Source organism: Puntigrus tetrazona, chromosome 22 (assembly GCF_018831695.1).
Source record: "Puntigrus tetrazona isolate hp1 chromosome 22, ASM1883169v1, whole genome shotgun sequence".
Lineage (NCBI taxonomy): Eukaryota > Metazoa > Chordata > Actinopteri > Cypriniformes > Cyprinidae > Puntigrus > Puntigrus tetrazona.
The window spans coordinates 12160290-12177789 of NC_056720.1; the positions used below are offsets into that span (position 1 = coordinate 12160290).

At 37.0% G+C, this 17500-nt stretch overlaps 3 protein-coding genes across 6 annotated transcripts in view; all 3 read left to right on the forward strand.

Annotated features, from left to right (window-relative positions):
- Positions 1–3968, forward strand: part of mcoln2 (mucolipin TRP cation channel 2) — a 9736-nt gene extending 5768 nt beyond the window's left edge. For both annotated transcript variants that reach the window (XM_043222374.1, XM_043222375.1), the window contains exons 12-14: positions 557–763; positions 1588–1742; positions 3146–3968. In XM_043222374.1, the coding sequence (XP_043078309.1) occupies positions 557–763; positions 1588–1742; positions 3146–3182 (399 nt within the window). In that variant the 3' untranslated portion in view covers positions 3183–3968. The remainder of the gene's footprint in view (positions 1–556; positions 764–1587; positions 1743–3145) is intronic.
- Positions 3969–4092: 124 nt separating this feature from the next.
- Positions 4093–13009, forward strand: lpar3 (lysophosphatidic acid receptor 3). The gene is made up of 3 exons (XM_043222376.1): positions 4093–4831; positions 5512–6272; positions 11814–13009. The coding sequence occupies exons 2-3, from the start codon at positions 5534–5536 to the stop codon at positions 12143–12145; spliced, it is 1071 nt and encodes a 356-aa protein (XP_043078311.1). The 5' UTR covers positions 4093–4831; positions 5512–5533; the 3' UTR covers positions 12146–13009.
- A 2388-nt stretch (positions 13010–15397) lies between these two features.
- LOC122327107 (atrial natriuretic peptide receptor 2-like) overlaps positions 15398–17500 on the forward strand; it is a 13320-nt gene continuing 11217 nt past the window's right edge. Inside the window, exons 1-3 of one of the 3 annotated variants that reach the window (XM_043222287.1) lie at positions 15398–15612; positions 16701–16797; positions 17252–17384. In XM_043222287.1, coding sequence (XP_043078222.1) covers positions 15574–15612; positions 16701–16797; positions 17252–17384 — 269 coding nt within the window. In that variant the 5' untranslated portion in view covers positions 15398–15573. Of the gene's footprint in view, positions 15613–16700; positions 16798–17015; positions 17159–17251; positions 17385–17500 lie in introns of those variants that run through there. The other 2 variants (XM_043222288.1, XM_043222289.1) reach the window with 2 other exon arrangements.

The window sequence follows — 17500 nt, forward strand, 5'->3', positions numbered from 1 at the left end:
TTCAATAATGTAAAAAAAAAGATATATAACATCTACATACATGTTTATGGGTCAAATGATACTTGCATACTAATTAGTTTTTCTATATTTTCTATATAACATTATTTCAACCAAATTTTGACATTTTATGCTCCAAAAACGTACCGAAAACCTCAAGTCGACACTTTAATTTAATGTGCTTTCTATGGACATTAAATCACTTTATTGAATTTCTTTTCATGCAGACATCTTAATGTCTTAATGGCACATCTATCTATCTATCTATCCATCCATCCATCTATCCATCCATCTATCCATCCATCCATCTATCCATCCATCCATCCATCAATCCATCCATCCATCAATCCATCCATCAATCCATCCATCAATCCATCCATCAATCCATCTATCCATCCTATCTATCCATCCTATCTATCCAATCTGTAAACATATCTGCACACACACACATAATTATATAAAGTATTTTCAATGCATAAGTGTATTTTGTGTACAGCCAGTACTTCACACAGGTCTTGCGCACACTTTCTTCTTTCACTCACTGATGTTCTGGGGTCAGTTTGAAGGTCTGAGCCGTGTGGCGGAGTGCCTCTTCTCTCTGGTCAACGGGGACGACATGTTTCCTACGTTTGCGGAGTTCGAGCAGAAGAACACAATGGTGTGGCTGTTCAGCCGCGCTTATCTCTACTCGTTCATCTCGCTCTTCATCTACATGGTGCTCAGCCTCTTCATCGCCCTCATCACAGACGCTTACGAGACCATCAAGGTACTATCAGTTGAACGTACCGTGACCTGTTTCTAGCTTTTCTTGTTTTCTTGGTTTGGTTGTTAGCATACATGTTCCAACACATTGGACCGCAATGCTTACATTTGATGCACGTTTGAACCGGCTTGCAAACAACTCAAACTCTTATATCTCTAGCACCCTTCCACTATCCCAGAAATTTTTTTTTTAAAAACTAGCAAAAAGGGCAAGGCTAATATAATATTAAAGCTAATTATTATTGAAATGTGGGTTTAAAGGAAGAGGCCTTAGTAGGGATTATAATAATAGAGCAAATGAGAATCTACGATTGTGGGGAAAAAAAAAATCTTGTATTTGTTACTTTATAAGATTAGTTCCCACAAAAATGAAAACTGGCATCATTTATTCATGTCTTTCCAAACTCACTCTATTATCTTTTGCAAATAGATGCCTATAAGGCCTCCTGTAAATTTTTATATATATATATATATATATTTAGAATTAATATATATATATTTAGAATTTATATATATATATATTTTTATTAATTTTTAGGCTAGTTTCACATAAAAATTACAACCGTAATGGGGGTTGTTTTGTTCTGTTCTCTTTTTTTGTTTGGATTTGTTTTGCTTATTTTTCTTGTTTTTTTTTTTTTTTTTTTTTACTGGAATTAATTAATATAAAATAAATAAAAGTCAGGTGAACATCAGAGTTTGTAAATGGCACAATTTAAATTTCCAGAAGAACTTTTTACTTGCAGATTGAACAAAATTCGACAAACAAAGAGCCGCACTACCGTGCTTGTTTTTAGCACTTCATATCAACAACTCCTTTTCATCTAGGGTTACCAAACGACAGGCTTCCCCATGACAGAGCTCCAGCGGTTTCTGATGGGGCAGAAGGAGGGTTTCCCCCTCCAGGGGCAGGAGGGGGTCGGCACAGAGTGTGGTGAAGCCCAGACCGTCCTCCCTTCAGTTATGCTGTGTTGCTGCAAAAGGTAGAGTACATAATGGCAGACATCAGCTGCAGGGCAGCAGTGCTTCCTCCAGAGCTGAGGTCAGCCCACTATGGCATGAGAAATGGAATTAGTGGTGGGAGAGAAAGACGGACACACCCAGCAAAGTGCTGATTACAGAGAAATGTTCTCTGCGGGGAGAAGAAGAAAAAAACGAGAAGGCTTCCCCAGGCCTTGCAGCAACGATAAACAAACGAGAGTTTAGAAAAGAAAAAGTTGCTCCCATAATGATGCCCATTATTGTTCCGAGCTTCTTTTTTTTTTTTTTTTTTTTTTTTGTCCCTTGGGGGAATATTCCCAAAGCTTTTTGTTTTGTAAGTTTCTGGCTGTTTTGGGTTGCAATGCGAGAAAACGTGAAACTGAACTCTGAACGGAGGACTCATTGTTTGCTTGAGTGTCAGATGCGATGGAAAGCCCGGCTATAATTTGATGCCGCGACTAAATATCAGGTTAAAAGCCACTTATGCTGCACTGACTGGATTTCAGCATGGATATTACAGTGCTTTGGGATTAAATTGGGTTTTAGCAGAGTCTTCCATCATCTCTTCAGATTAGATCAACTGGTGTTCCTGCTCAACAAGTGCACCAGCATTATATTTCATTATCTTTTCATCTGGCAGAAAGAGAAACTTGATATTCCTAGATGGCTGAGTGATTCAGTCTATATGGACATCTGTTATCGCCCCCCATTAGACATTTTCACAATTATTCTTTAGAAATTCTAAACAACTTTAATTATAATCTAATTCTATATGAAGTCTACATTTTATTTTCAATTAAAAATGGACCACAATTAATTCTGTCTATATGCAGAGGCGGTATTGCAAGTATAAAACACAACAATAATGCATTGATCAGAAATGTACTCATAATACTTAAGTACTTTTAAAAGCTTAAAACTTTGTGTTTGCAACTTTCACTTGTAACGGAGTAATATTTGACCAGTAGTATCTTTACTTTCACTCAAGTAATGGATTTGCGTACTTTGTCTGCCTCTGCCTATATGCCTGCCTTTTTAATATTTTAATATATTTTAAATGTCTTTTTTTTTTTTTTTTTTTTTTGTAACAGCTGTAATCAGTTTGATTTAACACTAACCCCAAACCATGACAAAAAAGACTTACAGGCACAGTCCGATTTAAGGAATTGACCTAATTTGCGATGAAACGTAACCTTTTCGGGAGTTTGTTTAGAAATCCTTAGTTTCACTGCCTTTTGGAAACTGCAAGCAAACATCTATAAAGGCCTTACAACCAAAATCCGCCCCGAAAAACCATCAGAGCTCAATGGTATTGCGAGTGGTTCAAAGACAACAAACTCTTTCAAATCATCTACCCACAAATACACTTTTTTTTTTTTACACGAATTTTGTGGTCTTTCTGCAGGGTTCCCAAAGACGACGCCATCATTCTCATCAGCTGACCATTGCGACCGATCCCGTTTCGAAATCTACTTCAAACTGCAATGGATTTGCAGCTTATTAAGGGAAAGATTATGCGAACAAGTTTACCGCTCCATGTAACGCGGTTCACGTACTACACAGGAAGCGAGATCTTCCGCGAACATGCCAATTTCATTAGGAACCGGTAAGACCTGCATTAGCAAACGGATAAATGCCAAATCATATCTGCCAAAGTGCACTACAATGCAATCAAGAGCAAAAAATGAAGCGTTTTGCGGGTCATATGGCAACCGCAGATGACGTCGGATGGATTTTGATGCGCAGTCTGTAAAATTATCCCCGTTCAATGTTGGATAGTAGAGGAAATATCTTCTATAATATTATGTAGATTGTCTGCTCGCGTTTTACATTAGAGAGTTGCTTCGAATTACACGCTTGGGTTGATTTTTGTATCGGCCCTTTTGGCACGTTACCTCAAAGGTGTTTAGAAATATTTCAAAAGATAAAGTTTCTTAATGCTGCCCTCAAATATGCGAAGTGCGTAAGGAATGACTGTAATGCGTATGAGCAACACCGGAGTTCTCAGAATGCGTGGTTCACTCAGCCGACTTTTGTCTTGGTGGAGATGATCATACATGATGTGAATCACGGATCATTATCGTCATCATCATCATCAGCCCACAATTATCAGGGAAGGCAGACAAGTTCCTACGTGACTTGCTTAGTAAGCACTTGCTCACTGGGAGAAAGACCTTGGGTGAGGGAATGGAAGATAATAAAAAGTATTTTGTATTTGCAAACTACAAGAGGCCCTTTGTGTCCGTGCCTTTCTCTTTTTTTTTTTTGTTGTTATTCAAAGCCGTAAAAATGCATTATCGTGCTGAAATGCACTCTAGAAACTCGGTGACGCCTTTTAAGGGGTTGTTAAAAGGGAGAGTTTTGCAAAAAGGTGCTTTCTCGACCACGAAAACCAATTAAATCAGAAGTGCGCGGTTTATAAAACGACGTTCTCACTTCTTGTTTCAGTAAGAAATGAAACTCGCTCTCGAAATCCGCGACCACGATGAATACAAGCAGAGCAATTCTACCAAAATAACAAATCTCTGCATCTTCTGTATTGGTAAGATCTTCATACCCATACATTAGACGGCGCGCATCTTCTCATGTAAAGGTACAGAGGAGCCTATTTTTTCCTAGACTAAATCTCAGTGCAGGCTTTTGTGATCCAAATCCATGTTTGTTAATGTTCAACGCTGTGAGGATCCTTCTTTACCTCACGCACCTGAGTGAAATTGCGTAACTGCACGAAATGGACGAAGACAACGCCACTCATAAACGCGTCACTTATCTGTCACAACCTGACTTGAACTTCAAGCGTTTTTTTCTCTCCTTCAAACGCTTTAGCGAGTTCTTCGGCTCGTGTGGAGATGAAACGCGAACGTAGCTTCATTTCCTTTTCGTAACGCGGGGGTTTTATTTACTCTTTACGAACAATCGAGAGCGGTCGCCACGCCCACAGAGTCCATCCCTCCCGCTCTCCTCCCTAAAACTCTCAAGATCAAACTTCTTCAGACGCTCGAGTCAGAGTCGCCTCGCGTGTGTGGAGTCGCGCCGGATACTTTGGACCGCTAATGGAGAGTGAACCGAGAACCTGACGAGTCTCACACCGGTAAGAGAGCCTTGCATATCACTGCGCTTTACTGTAAGAGTTTCATACAGCTGATAACGCTGGCAAACCTTGAGTTCACGCGAGAGCTTCACTGATTTGGTTTGTTTTGGTAGTAACCTGCGATACGGCGTGAAACTATGCGAAACGAGCATTTTATGGCTCGGGCTAAATTAGAGACTACACAGTTAAAAACCAACAAGGGAAGGCTAAATATGATTAGGAGCGATAAAACCCGGGATAAACTGTTTAACGGTTTTTTTTTAATGATATAAACTTAAGTGCTATAATACAAAAAAAGTTATGCTTTAAAACAGAATACATATTATTTTATTTTAAAACACTGCAAAAATGTTTTGGCAAGAAATCTAAAAAACTATTTCACCTAAGTACATGTGTACTTATGGTAATCTATATTAGATATATATGCAGAAAGGGCAATTGCATAACATATTTATTTGGTTTTTATTAAGAAAGTCAGTCGTACTTTATTGATTATGTACATTTGAGTGTTTATGTTCGATTCTGTAGTTTATTGCAGTTTTGTCATATATGTTACCTTGGTACCTGGTTTTGTCTTTTTGAATTATGGGTTTTCACATGACTCATATGAACAACAAACTGAAATAATTGAAGCTTTATAGTCCCTGACAATGCACTTATGTTATTTTTTTTCCTTTCAGTCATAGTGGTTTTTTTCCAAAGATGGCCAGGTCTAATGTTTGCTACTATGATAAGCCCATGGGCTTTTTCTACAACAACAGCAACATAACCTCAGATGAATGGGACCAAACACAGCTCACCCTGGTTCAGGTCGTTGGATCCATCTGCTGTTGCTTCATCCTAGTGGCCAATGCCATGATCATTTCGGCGGTAGTGACAAACAAGAGGTTTCACTACCCCTTCTACTATCTCCTCGCCAACCTTGCCGCCTCAGACTTTCTCGCCGGGATCGCTTATGTGTATCTCATGTTCAATACGGGGAAAATATCTCGCGATCTCACTGTTCAAGCCTACTTCTTTCGGCAAGGTTTGCTGGACGCCAGTCTATCCGCGTCCCTGACCAACCTCTTGGTGATAGCGCTCGAGCGCTACATCTCCATCATGAACTGGAAGGTTCACAGTAACCTCACCAAACGTCGTGTGACCCTGTTGATCGCCCTTGTGTGGGGTATATCGTTATTCATGGGGGCTGTTCCTAGTTTGGGCTGGAACTGCATCTGCAGTCTGGACCTGTGCTCCAAACTTGCACCCATCTTTAGCCGGAGCTACCTGATCTTCTGGTCTGTCTCCAACCTGGTGCTCTTCCTCATCATGGTGGGCGTTTACTTGAGGATTTACATCTATGTGATGAGAAAGACTGTTGTCCTGAAGGCGCACACTGGATCTATAAATCGAAAGAGGACACCGGTCAAGCTCATCAAAACTGTGATGACCGTACTTGGTAAGTTCTGGAGATGTTCCTTTAGGTCTGGTCTTGTGAAACTGGGCGAGTTCACCCAAAAACTTAAAATGTTCATCTCAATTGAAAGATATTCTAATCAATAGTCAGGGTAGCACCATTTTACACAGGAATAATTCTGTAGAACTGAACATAAAACTGTGGAGATGATCTAAGACCTTTATACAATGCATGCCATTGTAAACTTTGTAGTCTTTCTATCACACCCTCATTTTAGCATTACATTCAATATAGTGTTTAGCCTCATTAAGAGCTGCTGTGGTTTTTATTGGATTTACATAAACATTGAAAACCATCCATCAGATAGATGGTCTTCATCAGAAGACCTGAATGCATACCGGTTTGTAGCGATACACTGAAATATTGGCAACCACAAATACTTGTTTTTTTGGTTTCTGCCCACCACAATTGTTTCAGCCAAAACCAAACATCCACTGTTTTTGGCAATTCCTGCTATACCAGTTTGTATTGATGAACTGAAAAGTTCATGTAGAGGAAAAACTTGCCCCGTGATGGCCAAAAAAAATGAATATTTTGCCAATTTCATACTTTTTCAGTTTCAGGAATTGTGGTGCATCACCACAAACTGAAACTGAAACTGAGACATTCGACATTTCGGGGCTTCTTTAAGGAAGCGTCTTTAAGAACACGCGAGCTGCGGTATAGTAGCAATATTTTGAATTAAATAATGAAAGGCACAACGTTTCTAAAGACCTTCACTACAAATACTTCAATTTATCGCCAGAAAACTTAACACCCTGAAAAATGACCCAACTGCCCAAATTTAATTACCCAAACAAATTAAATTTGGCCAGTTGCGTAATATTCCTTGTGGTTCATCACTACTGGTAACGTAATGTTGAGTAAATGATTACAGAATTTTCTTTCCTTTTTTTTGTGAACCGTCTCTTACTATAACGATACTAGATTACTATAAGCAGTGTGACCAAGTGGGAAGTGAATTGATTGCACAAATGCATCACCACATGCATTCCTGACTGTGATATGTATCAGACTGTATCATCACTCCTCAGTCACTCAAAGTTCAATGGCAATTAAAGGATATGCTGGTTTATAGTTTTCCCACAAGCCTCCATCGCTCTGAAGAGCTGTCCAAAGTCCACGCCTTAAGTCTGTAAGTGTGATAAACGCTCCCAGACCGTTGAATATGTTAACTGAGCTCACAACGGAGGCTTGTGGGGTCTCAAATATTTCTTGCCAAACTTGTAACCCACTCAAGTGTGGGCAATATGGGACAGGGCGGGTAAATATTTCTGCAGATTTATTACAGACATGACAAATATTTAGATTGGAAGGATGTGATCTCATATCCTGTTAACCACGGGCAGGCATCTACTGCATATACATATTTATTTTTTTTGGAGACGTTCAACTTGAATGAGGAGATGTAGGCGAGGAACTGAAGAGTTAACATACGAGATGCTAGAGTTAACAATGAATCGCAAAATGCGAAACCTCCCACCCTTGGGATTGCTATCAGAAGTTCAAAGGTTGGATTTCTTTCACCTTTTGTTTTTCTTTGTCTTTTATTGTGAATTACGTGTTCAAACAATCTAGCAGACGTTTTGTCTGCAAACTGGCCAATGATAAATAAGAGTGTGTGACGCAGGGAAGGATTCATCATTTAAAATTTAAAGGAAAACACACACACACACATACATATTGGTGCTGTCAAAATTAGTGAAAAAAGTGAAATAATGATCTATATAAATATAGATTATACAAATACGTAATTTATAAAGACACACACACACACACACACACACACATATATATATATATATATATATATATATATATATATATATATAAAATTTGTAATTTTGTTTATTTTATGGTTTTGAAAAGCTTCATGTGGTGTAACTTTCAAGATATATATATATATATAATTCTCACACCATTTTTTAATGTAAAAAGTTAAATCCCATTATAATATATCATTTAATAAAAATGACATTTATATAACCCGAACTAACAGTATCCGATATTTTAGAAAACCTAAAGTATTGTGTAATATTGAAATGCAAAAAAGTTTTTTTTTTTTTCCCCAAATAATAATAATAATAGGCAGTGAAGCATTTATGTCTTTTGCCTAAACTATATAGATGCTAAAAGATTTCTTTTCAAGATTTCCTTTATTTTTATTTTCTGATATTTTTGCATTGCATATCGTTAATTAAACAATTGCAAGTATGCTTTTTATAGGAAACGTTGTGTATTCAATTCAACATGCATATAAAATATGTCTATTTGATAATACTTAATAGACCTGGCATAAACCAAACCAAAGCACGAAACCAAAACCGGTCTAACCAGCACTTTTAGTCAAATGTAGTAATTATATAAGACCAATGCATGTTGCAGAGAAGAAAATCTGGTTTTATACCAGTTTTCAGGAGTATCTCTTACTGCTTCAAGTTGCAGATAGGGCTGAAGTGGAGGAGTCGTCTGTTCCCTGTTCCTCCAGGCCCGTATAATTATCTTGCACAAGGTCGCTCTTTACACTGCCTGGCATCTGAATCAAACCACCAGCACCAGTGGAAACTCATACTAGATGCGCGTCTGTCTTTCGCGCCAATTGCTCACATGTGCATCTCTTTTTGGCCAGATGAGATTGTTTTCAGGAGGGATTGTTTTTGAGGATGAAGAGAACGTGTCTGGGAGACCCCCGTAAGATTCACAGCCCAGTACTCATCAGTTTATTTCTCATTACGAACTGCAGATAAAAGCAGACGCCTGTGTTTCAGAAGTACCGCGTTCTTTCTCTCTTTGTTGCCTTGTGGCCTGTTTGGAGGTAAATGTAACGTTAATTGGTTGCACGGCTCCTCTTTTAAAAAAAAAACTTTGTTAAAACGGACAAGAAACCGCACCAACGTATCAATATCGTTATTATAATACAGCACGTGTGTGTGGGTCTGGATGGATCAAAATCACAAGCGTCAGAGGATAATGTAAAAAAATGCGTGACCCCCAAAAAACGAAAGCGCTTTTTAAACGCGCAATCTCTCTTATGAAAAACAAATTGCTTTGTAATATTACTCAATCTTAGCCAATAAGAAAGCGTGTGACGTTTAATGTACGGTTATGAAAATTCAGTAGAAAAAAATGATACTAGACGTGGTCCTGGCTAGTTAGGACATAAACTTAGCATGAACAGATTTCACAGTGTAACTCTGTAAACCCTCAGCTAACCACCTTATATTATATATTCATATTTATGTTATCAAAACATTGATTTAACAATCAACATTCGCACAGCTGGTTTTGAATTGCTTCCTACAAAGTTGTTCCCCAAAAAAACGCCATTCACCAAAAAACGTTTACGCTTACACAAAACCATTGTTATTCCCCTGAAAGTTTTCGTTTGCTCAAAAAAACGTTTGCATTCGCCAAAAACGTTGCGCTCAATCGCAAAACCTCTACGTTCCTCTGAGAAACTCTGTTAGATTACAGGATTGGTTGTTGCTTAACATTTCGTAACGGCAACGCCGGATTTATTTATTTTTAACAAATTAGATTTTTTTTTTTTTTAATTGTTTGCGCCTGAATGCTGTTCCATCTGTAGCAGTGCCGCCATTATACGGTCCCTCGCAAAATGTAAAATGCACTTTCAAGGTCTTCTTTTAAAATAGTTGTGGCCCCTTTGAGGCTCTGTGGCCCTGCGGTACCCAGCCCTCTCGCCGCTGCCGTTCGTTATGCCATGTAATAAATGCATATATGCAAAGGGCTCTTACAACGCTGTGCACATCTGCAGAAAACATGGCGCTCTGTCCTTCTCCGCAACCGTTTAATACAATTAAAGGCAAAGAGCGTTCGCTTAAATGGCGAACTTCCCAGAAACCGCAGAGGAACCCCCGTTTGATGAGGTTTAGTCCTTCTCCAGTACGCGTTTCTGCTTCAGAACTTCAGATAACTTAAGTCACGTTTTACAGTAAAATATCCAAACTTACTTTAAGTGGGTTTTGTGCAAAAGGTACAAAAGCTGTCACTGGGGCAGTATCGTTTCAAAAAGTACACGTTGAGAGTCCATATTTAAACCTAATAGGTCCAAAAGCATACTTTTTGAAAAGGTACCGCCCAACGACAGCTTTTGTACCTTTATTTCTGAGAGTTTGTGGCTCTTTCAGAAGAAGCTCAGGCATCAGAAAACAACCACCTCTTTTGTTCGTTTTAGACCTTACGAGTGTTTTCGAATCTTGAAAGACGTGCCAGTACACGTTCTTCACCTGAGATCCGTCCTGTTTGTCCGAGCTTGTTTTGTGGTTCAGGCAGGATTTCATACGAACTTGAAAGAATTAAGAAGAAACGGAGACTAAAAGCGGCTTTGTTGCTGTGAGTCACTCTATCGAGGCTCCCAAAAAAAAAAAAAAAAAAAAGGTTATTGAACATGTTGGGGCAGAAATGCATTCTAAGTGTTGTTAAAACAAAAGTTGTTAAAAAACATTGCAGAAGGGCGAAATTCAATATGTGTGAAAGGTTAGATTTTTTTTTGTTTGTGAGATGAGACAAATTGTGGAACCTACTTGCTACTTGGAACCAATGGCAACTTTCTCTGCTTTCATTTCCTTTAAAAAAAAAAATTAAATATCTGCACCTTGTTTCGTTTTACATTGTTTTATGATCTTGAACACAAGGCTAGTAAGGTTAAACTGTCAATACTATATATTTACACATACAAACATGATTAAGTAAATACATACAAGTGTAATGTTCATGTAAGTTTTACCATTTTTAGACGTTTATTTTAAGATAGAAAATTAAATTTAAGCCTAATTATATATGTAATTTAAACCATTACATTTAATGAAATGTTTGTTTATTATGTGTTTTAATTAGTGCTAGTTAGTGATTTATTGTGATTAATAAATAAAAATATATTTCCATGTATATTTATATTCATATAATTTACATTATATATAAATAAAATTCATATGTAGACGTAATTATTTATTAAATATATAAATGTGTGTGTAATATATATATAATTTTTTTATTTATATAAATAATTCTTTTTTAATTTATATAAATAATATAAATATATAAATAAAACACACATTATATATATTAGTACTGTCAAAATTTTATTAATTTCAGAAAAGAAATGTGGAATAAATTAGTTATATATATATATATATATATATATATATATATATATATATATATATATATATATATATATATATATATATATATATATATATATATATAATTGTATACAATAAAGCATAGATTATACAAAAAATGTAATTTTAACAAAGACAAATTCTAATATAATTTTAATTATAAAATTATAAAAAAATTATATAATTATAAAATATAATTATATAATTTTTATAATTTTAATATGCATCAAATTTTTATTTTATTCCAATTTTTAATTATATATTTGTTAATACAAGAACACAAGTTAAACTTACGTGTTATAACTATATGGTATACAAATATATGGTTAAAAACGTATTAAACTTACAATTAAACCCAAATTTCGGTTCATCTCTTCAGGAGCGTTCGTGATCTGTTGGACCCCCGGTCTTGTGGTTCTGCTCCTGGACGGACTAAAGTGCGAACAATGCGACGTCCTGACCTTCAAGCGCTGGCTCCTGCTCCTCGCCGTCCTCAACTCCGTCATGAACCCCATCATCTACTCCTACAGAGACAACGAAATGTGGACCACCATCAAGAACCTGATGCGTTGCGTTCTCAGCGGGACGAGGCGGCAGAGGTCGTCCAAGGCCAACATTCAACGCGACTCTGCCCGGGACACATCTAGCAGCCTGAAAGAGAACACAGCAGAGGACAGCAAGGTCTCCACACAGGAAATGCTGAAGTCTTGAAGTTGGGCCGGACTCGTTTTTTTGGACTCTGTGAAGACCATTTTCGCCCCCCCCCACTCGATGTGCCACTGCTCCCGAATTCTCCTCTCAGAGCCGGAAAACTTCGAGCAGTGCTTCGAAAGGAGTTTAATACGACAGTATAAAGCGATGCGCGTATTTGTACCATTTTCAGTAATAGCTGCCCACATTAACGCCCGCGTGCAGCGTGTCTGAGCATGTGCACCACCACCGCGCCGCATCTCCCACAGCAATGCACTTGTAAAGTCTCGTTTTACCTCATTAATTCAGCTTTTGACCGTTCCTCAAGATCCCAAACAGATTTCATTCCCATCGTAAAATCTGTGTGAATCTTTCAATCATTTTCCAACTGCTTAAAACGAGTCTTTTTTTTCTTCCTTAAAATGGATGCGTGTGTAATCACGTGTAGACTAGATGTACATATTAATGCAGGCATTTGAGACATTTCGTATGCATTTCACGGTCTTCGTGTGTGTGAATGAGTTTTTTTTTATTGTATAGTTGAATATTAGATTTAAATATTAGAATTGCGATTATGTAAGGGATGATTAAGTGCTGAATTATGCCCATGTAAATACATCGGTACTGCTAATTTGTTTTTGTGGTTTCATGCGTAAAAGATTTCCATTGTTCAATATAACACAATTGAAATTGTACAAAATGTAGCTATATGTTCCCTAAAATTCTCTAAATGTATAAAAAAATCAATTTGTCATGTTACGATGTAAATCAAATCACCTGTATATATAATTTTATTGTGTTCTTGAACTAAAACACAGTGATTATTTAAGAATGTTTGATTTTTATGGAAGCCTTCACTTCAGAATAAATGTTTGTTTTTCAAAACGGTGACAATATTTCACTAACTATAAAAATATTTGTCAGTAATTAAAATGAAGCTGAACCGAAGTCAAATATTAGATGAGCGTAACCCTAAATGGAAATTAGACATCTTGCAACTGACTAAAATAAGTCGCTAAAGCTGAAATAGAAATGGACCGAAGCTAAACGGAGATGTCTAATATAATGCTGTCGATTTAAACGAAGTTAAACTAAACTCCAAAACGAAAACTAAAATCCGTTTCAACGCGGGTTTAGGCTTCAGTTTTAAAATGTAACTTCTTCCCTTTTTCCTGAGGCGACAAAAACGGCCTTCCACGACGGACTTGTATTTCTCCGATCCGCTTACCGGGTCGTTATATAAGTTTTCTCACTAACAGCCCCTACTAACGTGCTTCAGGCTCGCAGGCGGGAACCCGAACTGCTAGGTCAGGGGTGCAGAATAAACCGGTTTGCTTGCTTTGGGTTTTAAAAAGAGGCGACGGAGGCTATTCCCCGTTCTTGCGCAATTCTTACGAGTCTCACCTGCGCTCTTGCGGGATTGCGACACGGCTTAATTACAGCATGATGAAACCACAACCGCGCTTCGGACTGTACATCCCGGGAAACCGGCTTTTCCTGTTGGTGCTCGAGCGAAAACGTCCTCAGTGGCCACCCGCGGGTCCGAGAGTAAACAGGATGGTTTATTTTTTCCGGTGCTGGGACTGATTTCGTAAAGATAGACCGTGATCTTGCTGATTTAAACAGGAAATGTACGCAGGGTCTATCTAGAGGCTTTTGTTTTAGACGCGACAAATCAATCAAAAATCTCGGCCAATCAGAAAAGCCTGTGCTCTAAACCCGGTTAAGTTGAAATAACTTGAGGAAATAACTTGGTTGCCCTACAAAAAGAATTAAGAATATTTACTTGAAAACTTAAAGCATTCATTCATTGAATAGATAAAAGTCGTTTTAACTACTTATTTTAAGTTGCGTTTACTCATGACTCAAGCTACCCGCGGACTCCCAGAGTGCATTGCGGCAATTTTGCAATCGCTTTGTTTTACAGTTGTTGTTGTTGTTTTTGTTTGCAAATTTAATTTGCTGTCTTGTGTCGGTAGTAGCACAACAAAAAGAGCAAATAAAACGGCAATGTAATTGTTACCATTGTTGTGATTCGCGCTTAATTATTAAATAATTACTTAATTATTTAAGTATTATATCATTCAAATTAAAAGCTTCTCAAGTGGTTTATGAAAAACATCGAAAGTGTAAAAGATCATTATTAAACACACAAAAAAATACATTAATGTAAAAAAAATAATGTAACTATATAATAAATCAATCAAAACATGACCTATGTTTTCATTTAATATAAAAGCAACTTGTCTTTCTGCCCTTGAAACCAAATAACTCGGATTTGTTGTTGCTTCGCTGCATTAAAAAGAAGAAAATGATAACAAAGTAGACAAAGCGCCCAACCAAAGGGAACGCTAATCTCTATGAAGGTAAGTAAAAAAAATAAAATAAAACATTTTAGGAAAATCTTGTGTGGGTGACTTGATGTTCAGTTGCATTGAAAATCCAACATCGAAGACGACTTTATGAAACAAGTGAATTCAACTAGTGAAAGATAACAGACGTGGAGGAATTTTTCTTCTTCTTCTTCTGTGGTTATGTCGTGCGTTAGCGTTAGCCACATATTACCGCACCGCTGCCTCTCACTGCTTCATTAATCTTATCGGTTCCTTTGTTGCTAAGTGTCGCTCGAAGCAGTTTTATTTGCCCTAAAAGTTTTGGTTGCTTAATGAAACCGAGTATAAAAACTAAGCACAGCTCACTAACTATAACCACGGTGAACTATTTGATTTTACAGTGTGCGCTGAGAGTTACCCCGCCGCCAAAATGAGAACCCGTAAAAGCTGTGTTTGTCTTCTGAAGGAAATTTAAGATATTTTAGATATAAAAGTGACTGTCCCATTCACTGACCATTAACGGAGACTCTCCAAAAGAGACTCTACAGTGGCGAATAGTTAAATAAAGTCGTTATTTTTGTTTTCTTTCCGTAGAAAAAGTGTTGCAGAGTGTATCCCAAAACACTATTGCTGCTATAAAAGTGGAATACAGGTTAGGTTAGACCACAATAATAATTAAAAAAAATGACCCCAGACTTTTGCACAATGCTGCATTTAATGATAACTTTTAATGCACTATAATTTAGTTTATAATAAATGGAAATAAAAAAGCAGACCATAGTGATTTTATTTCTGCATCCCACCAGCTGATGTTTACATTTCTTACAAGCAGATATCTATGAGACTGCATTTCAAATAATACGTTGTTTTTATATTGTTTTTTTTTTTGGGGTATGTGCCAACTACAAGTGGAGGCTGAAGGTGAGTTGGATCTCCTTGGGAGAGTGAAGGGGCAGAAAGCTGCTGTGTTTATGATTAGCGCCAGCTCTCCAGCTGATTGAATAATTACTGGGCTATTGAGGCCACAAGAAAAGAAAGACAAAATAGAGGACAAGAGGCAGCCCCGTCTTTCCAAGTCAGTCTGCACTGTGCATCCAAACGGACAAACAAGACGAGATGGGTCTGTGGGAAAGCTGCTCTGTCCTTTTCCTTGTGGTAAGTGATTGATTTTCTGACTTTGTTTGGGCATGTTTTCGCAAAGCAGGGGAGTCATTTCATCACTTGGATGGGTTTAAAAAGATGATGGTGTATTGTTTTTTTAACATACCCTGCTGTACAGTGATGGTGTAATTGGTTTTACTGCCAAAAAACTGTCAGTGAATGGACTGGATCAGACATTATCACCCACGGCTTTTGTGTCTATGTCAGAAACACTTGTGTTCAGAATAAGGCAGTGAACGACAGACCTGTGAATCCACTTTATTTGCAATAGTTTTTCCCCCAGCAAAGCTTGTTTTAAGTCATTATTTTCCTTATTCTATTCTATTCTATTCTATTCTATTCTATTCCCAGAATGTATGTGGAACATATTAGCACATTTAAACCAAATAAATATGTTTTATGTCATGTTTTTGTATTATATCCCAGCATGTATGAAGTACATATTGGCATTTGTTTAAATCAATCAATAATTTAATTTGGTTTAATTAAATTTTTTCAAGCATGTCCTTATTAACATTATATTTATTTATTCATTTGCTTTTATATTATATTAATTTAAATTAAATTTTATTGACTTTATTCAAGCATATATACATGGCATATTAACACTAAACATTTAATTGCTATTTTAATTAGCTTCATGTAATTATTAATTTAATTTAATTTTCATTTTACCCAGCATGTTGTTGGTACGTATTAACACTTAATAAATTAAATTTATATTATATATTTATATGCAATTTATATTTATTTTCCCCTCTGCATTCACATTATACATCACTTGTTAAAACCAATTAAATAATATTATATACCCCATTATTTAAATCCCAGGATGTATAGTTATTAGTGCTTGTTTAAAACAATAAATCATTTAATTTAATCACAAAATAGTTGCATTTAATTCAAACACTAATTCAACTGTATTATAATGCATTTTAATTTATTTTCATTTCTAAACACAGCTATGCCGACTTTGTTGCTAACCGGAACAAATTTAGCAATATCGCATTTCAAAAATATTCTACTCGATTTCAGTTGAAGTTGGTCCAGGGAGCGAACACCTGATAATGAACTGTTTTCAGATTCTGTATACTGTAGGTTGGCATGACCTAGACAACACTGAATATGACTGCTGGCCCATAGTAGAACCAAATGATTACAACATGATTAGCTGTGGCGGTAAGTGCCTGCTTTTTAAGAAAATTAGTACAATTATCTACATTCAATAGCTTTCATTGTTGTCGCCAATTGCCTAAAGGGACGGTTCACCCAAAAAGGATATTTCTTTTATTCTCTTGTCAGTCTAAAAGAGCAACAAATACGGTCAATGTACAAGCAGATTTAATTTTTTTTAAGTGAATTGTTGATTACAAACCTGAATGATTCATTTTTGGTGAGCGGTCCCTTTAAGAACCGAAGACGAGGCCTTAAACGAACAAACCAACGACTCTAAATAAACAAGGAAGTTTAATAATCAGCAGACCAACAATAAAGCGTTGTTTATTTAAAAGTTGATTCAAAGCGTGCAGCGTCCACATATGTAAAGAAAACATTAGTCTTCGTAGATCACTTAAGATTTCGCTTTCAGGCTTCCTTAAACGCTTCACACCCGCTTTGTGTTATCTTTTCACAGGCTTGGAAATGGCTTGGGTTCAACGTCCGCCAGAAAAGGTCACGGATGGGGAGGAGTTCAACGTTACCTACTCGGTCGCCGCCTCGGATTCCTTTTACGAGTACGCGGTTAAAAACAAGATTTTCCGGTTCAGGTGAGCGCGGCCTCCCCCGGATGTGCAGAAAACGCTTTTTTTTTTGCTCACTGAGCGTTTAAAGCACCACGTGAGCTCTTCGCAAAACAAAAAACAAACAAAAAAAAAAAATACGT

What these genes read in the sequence shown, in the direction of transcription:
- lpar3 (XM_043222376.1), top strand. Translation starts at nt 5,534, where the DNA reads ATGGCCAGGTCTAATGTTTGCTACTATGATAAGCCCATGGGCTTTTTC. An exon ending in AACTGTGATGACCGTACTTG is followed by an intron (nt 6,273 to 11,813) that starts GTAAGTTCTGGA and finishes TCATCTCTTCAG; the next exon opens with GAGCGTTCGTGATCTGTTGG.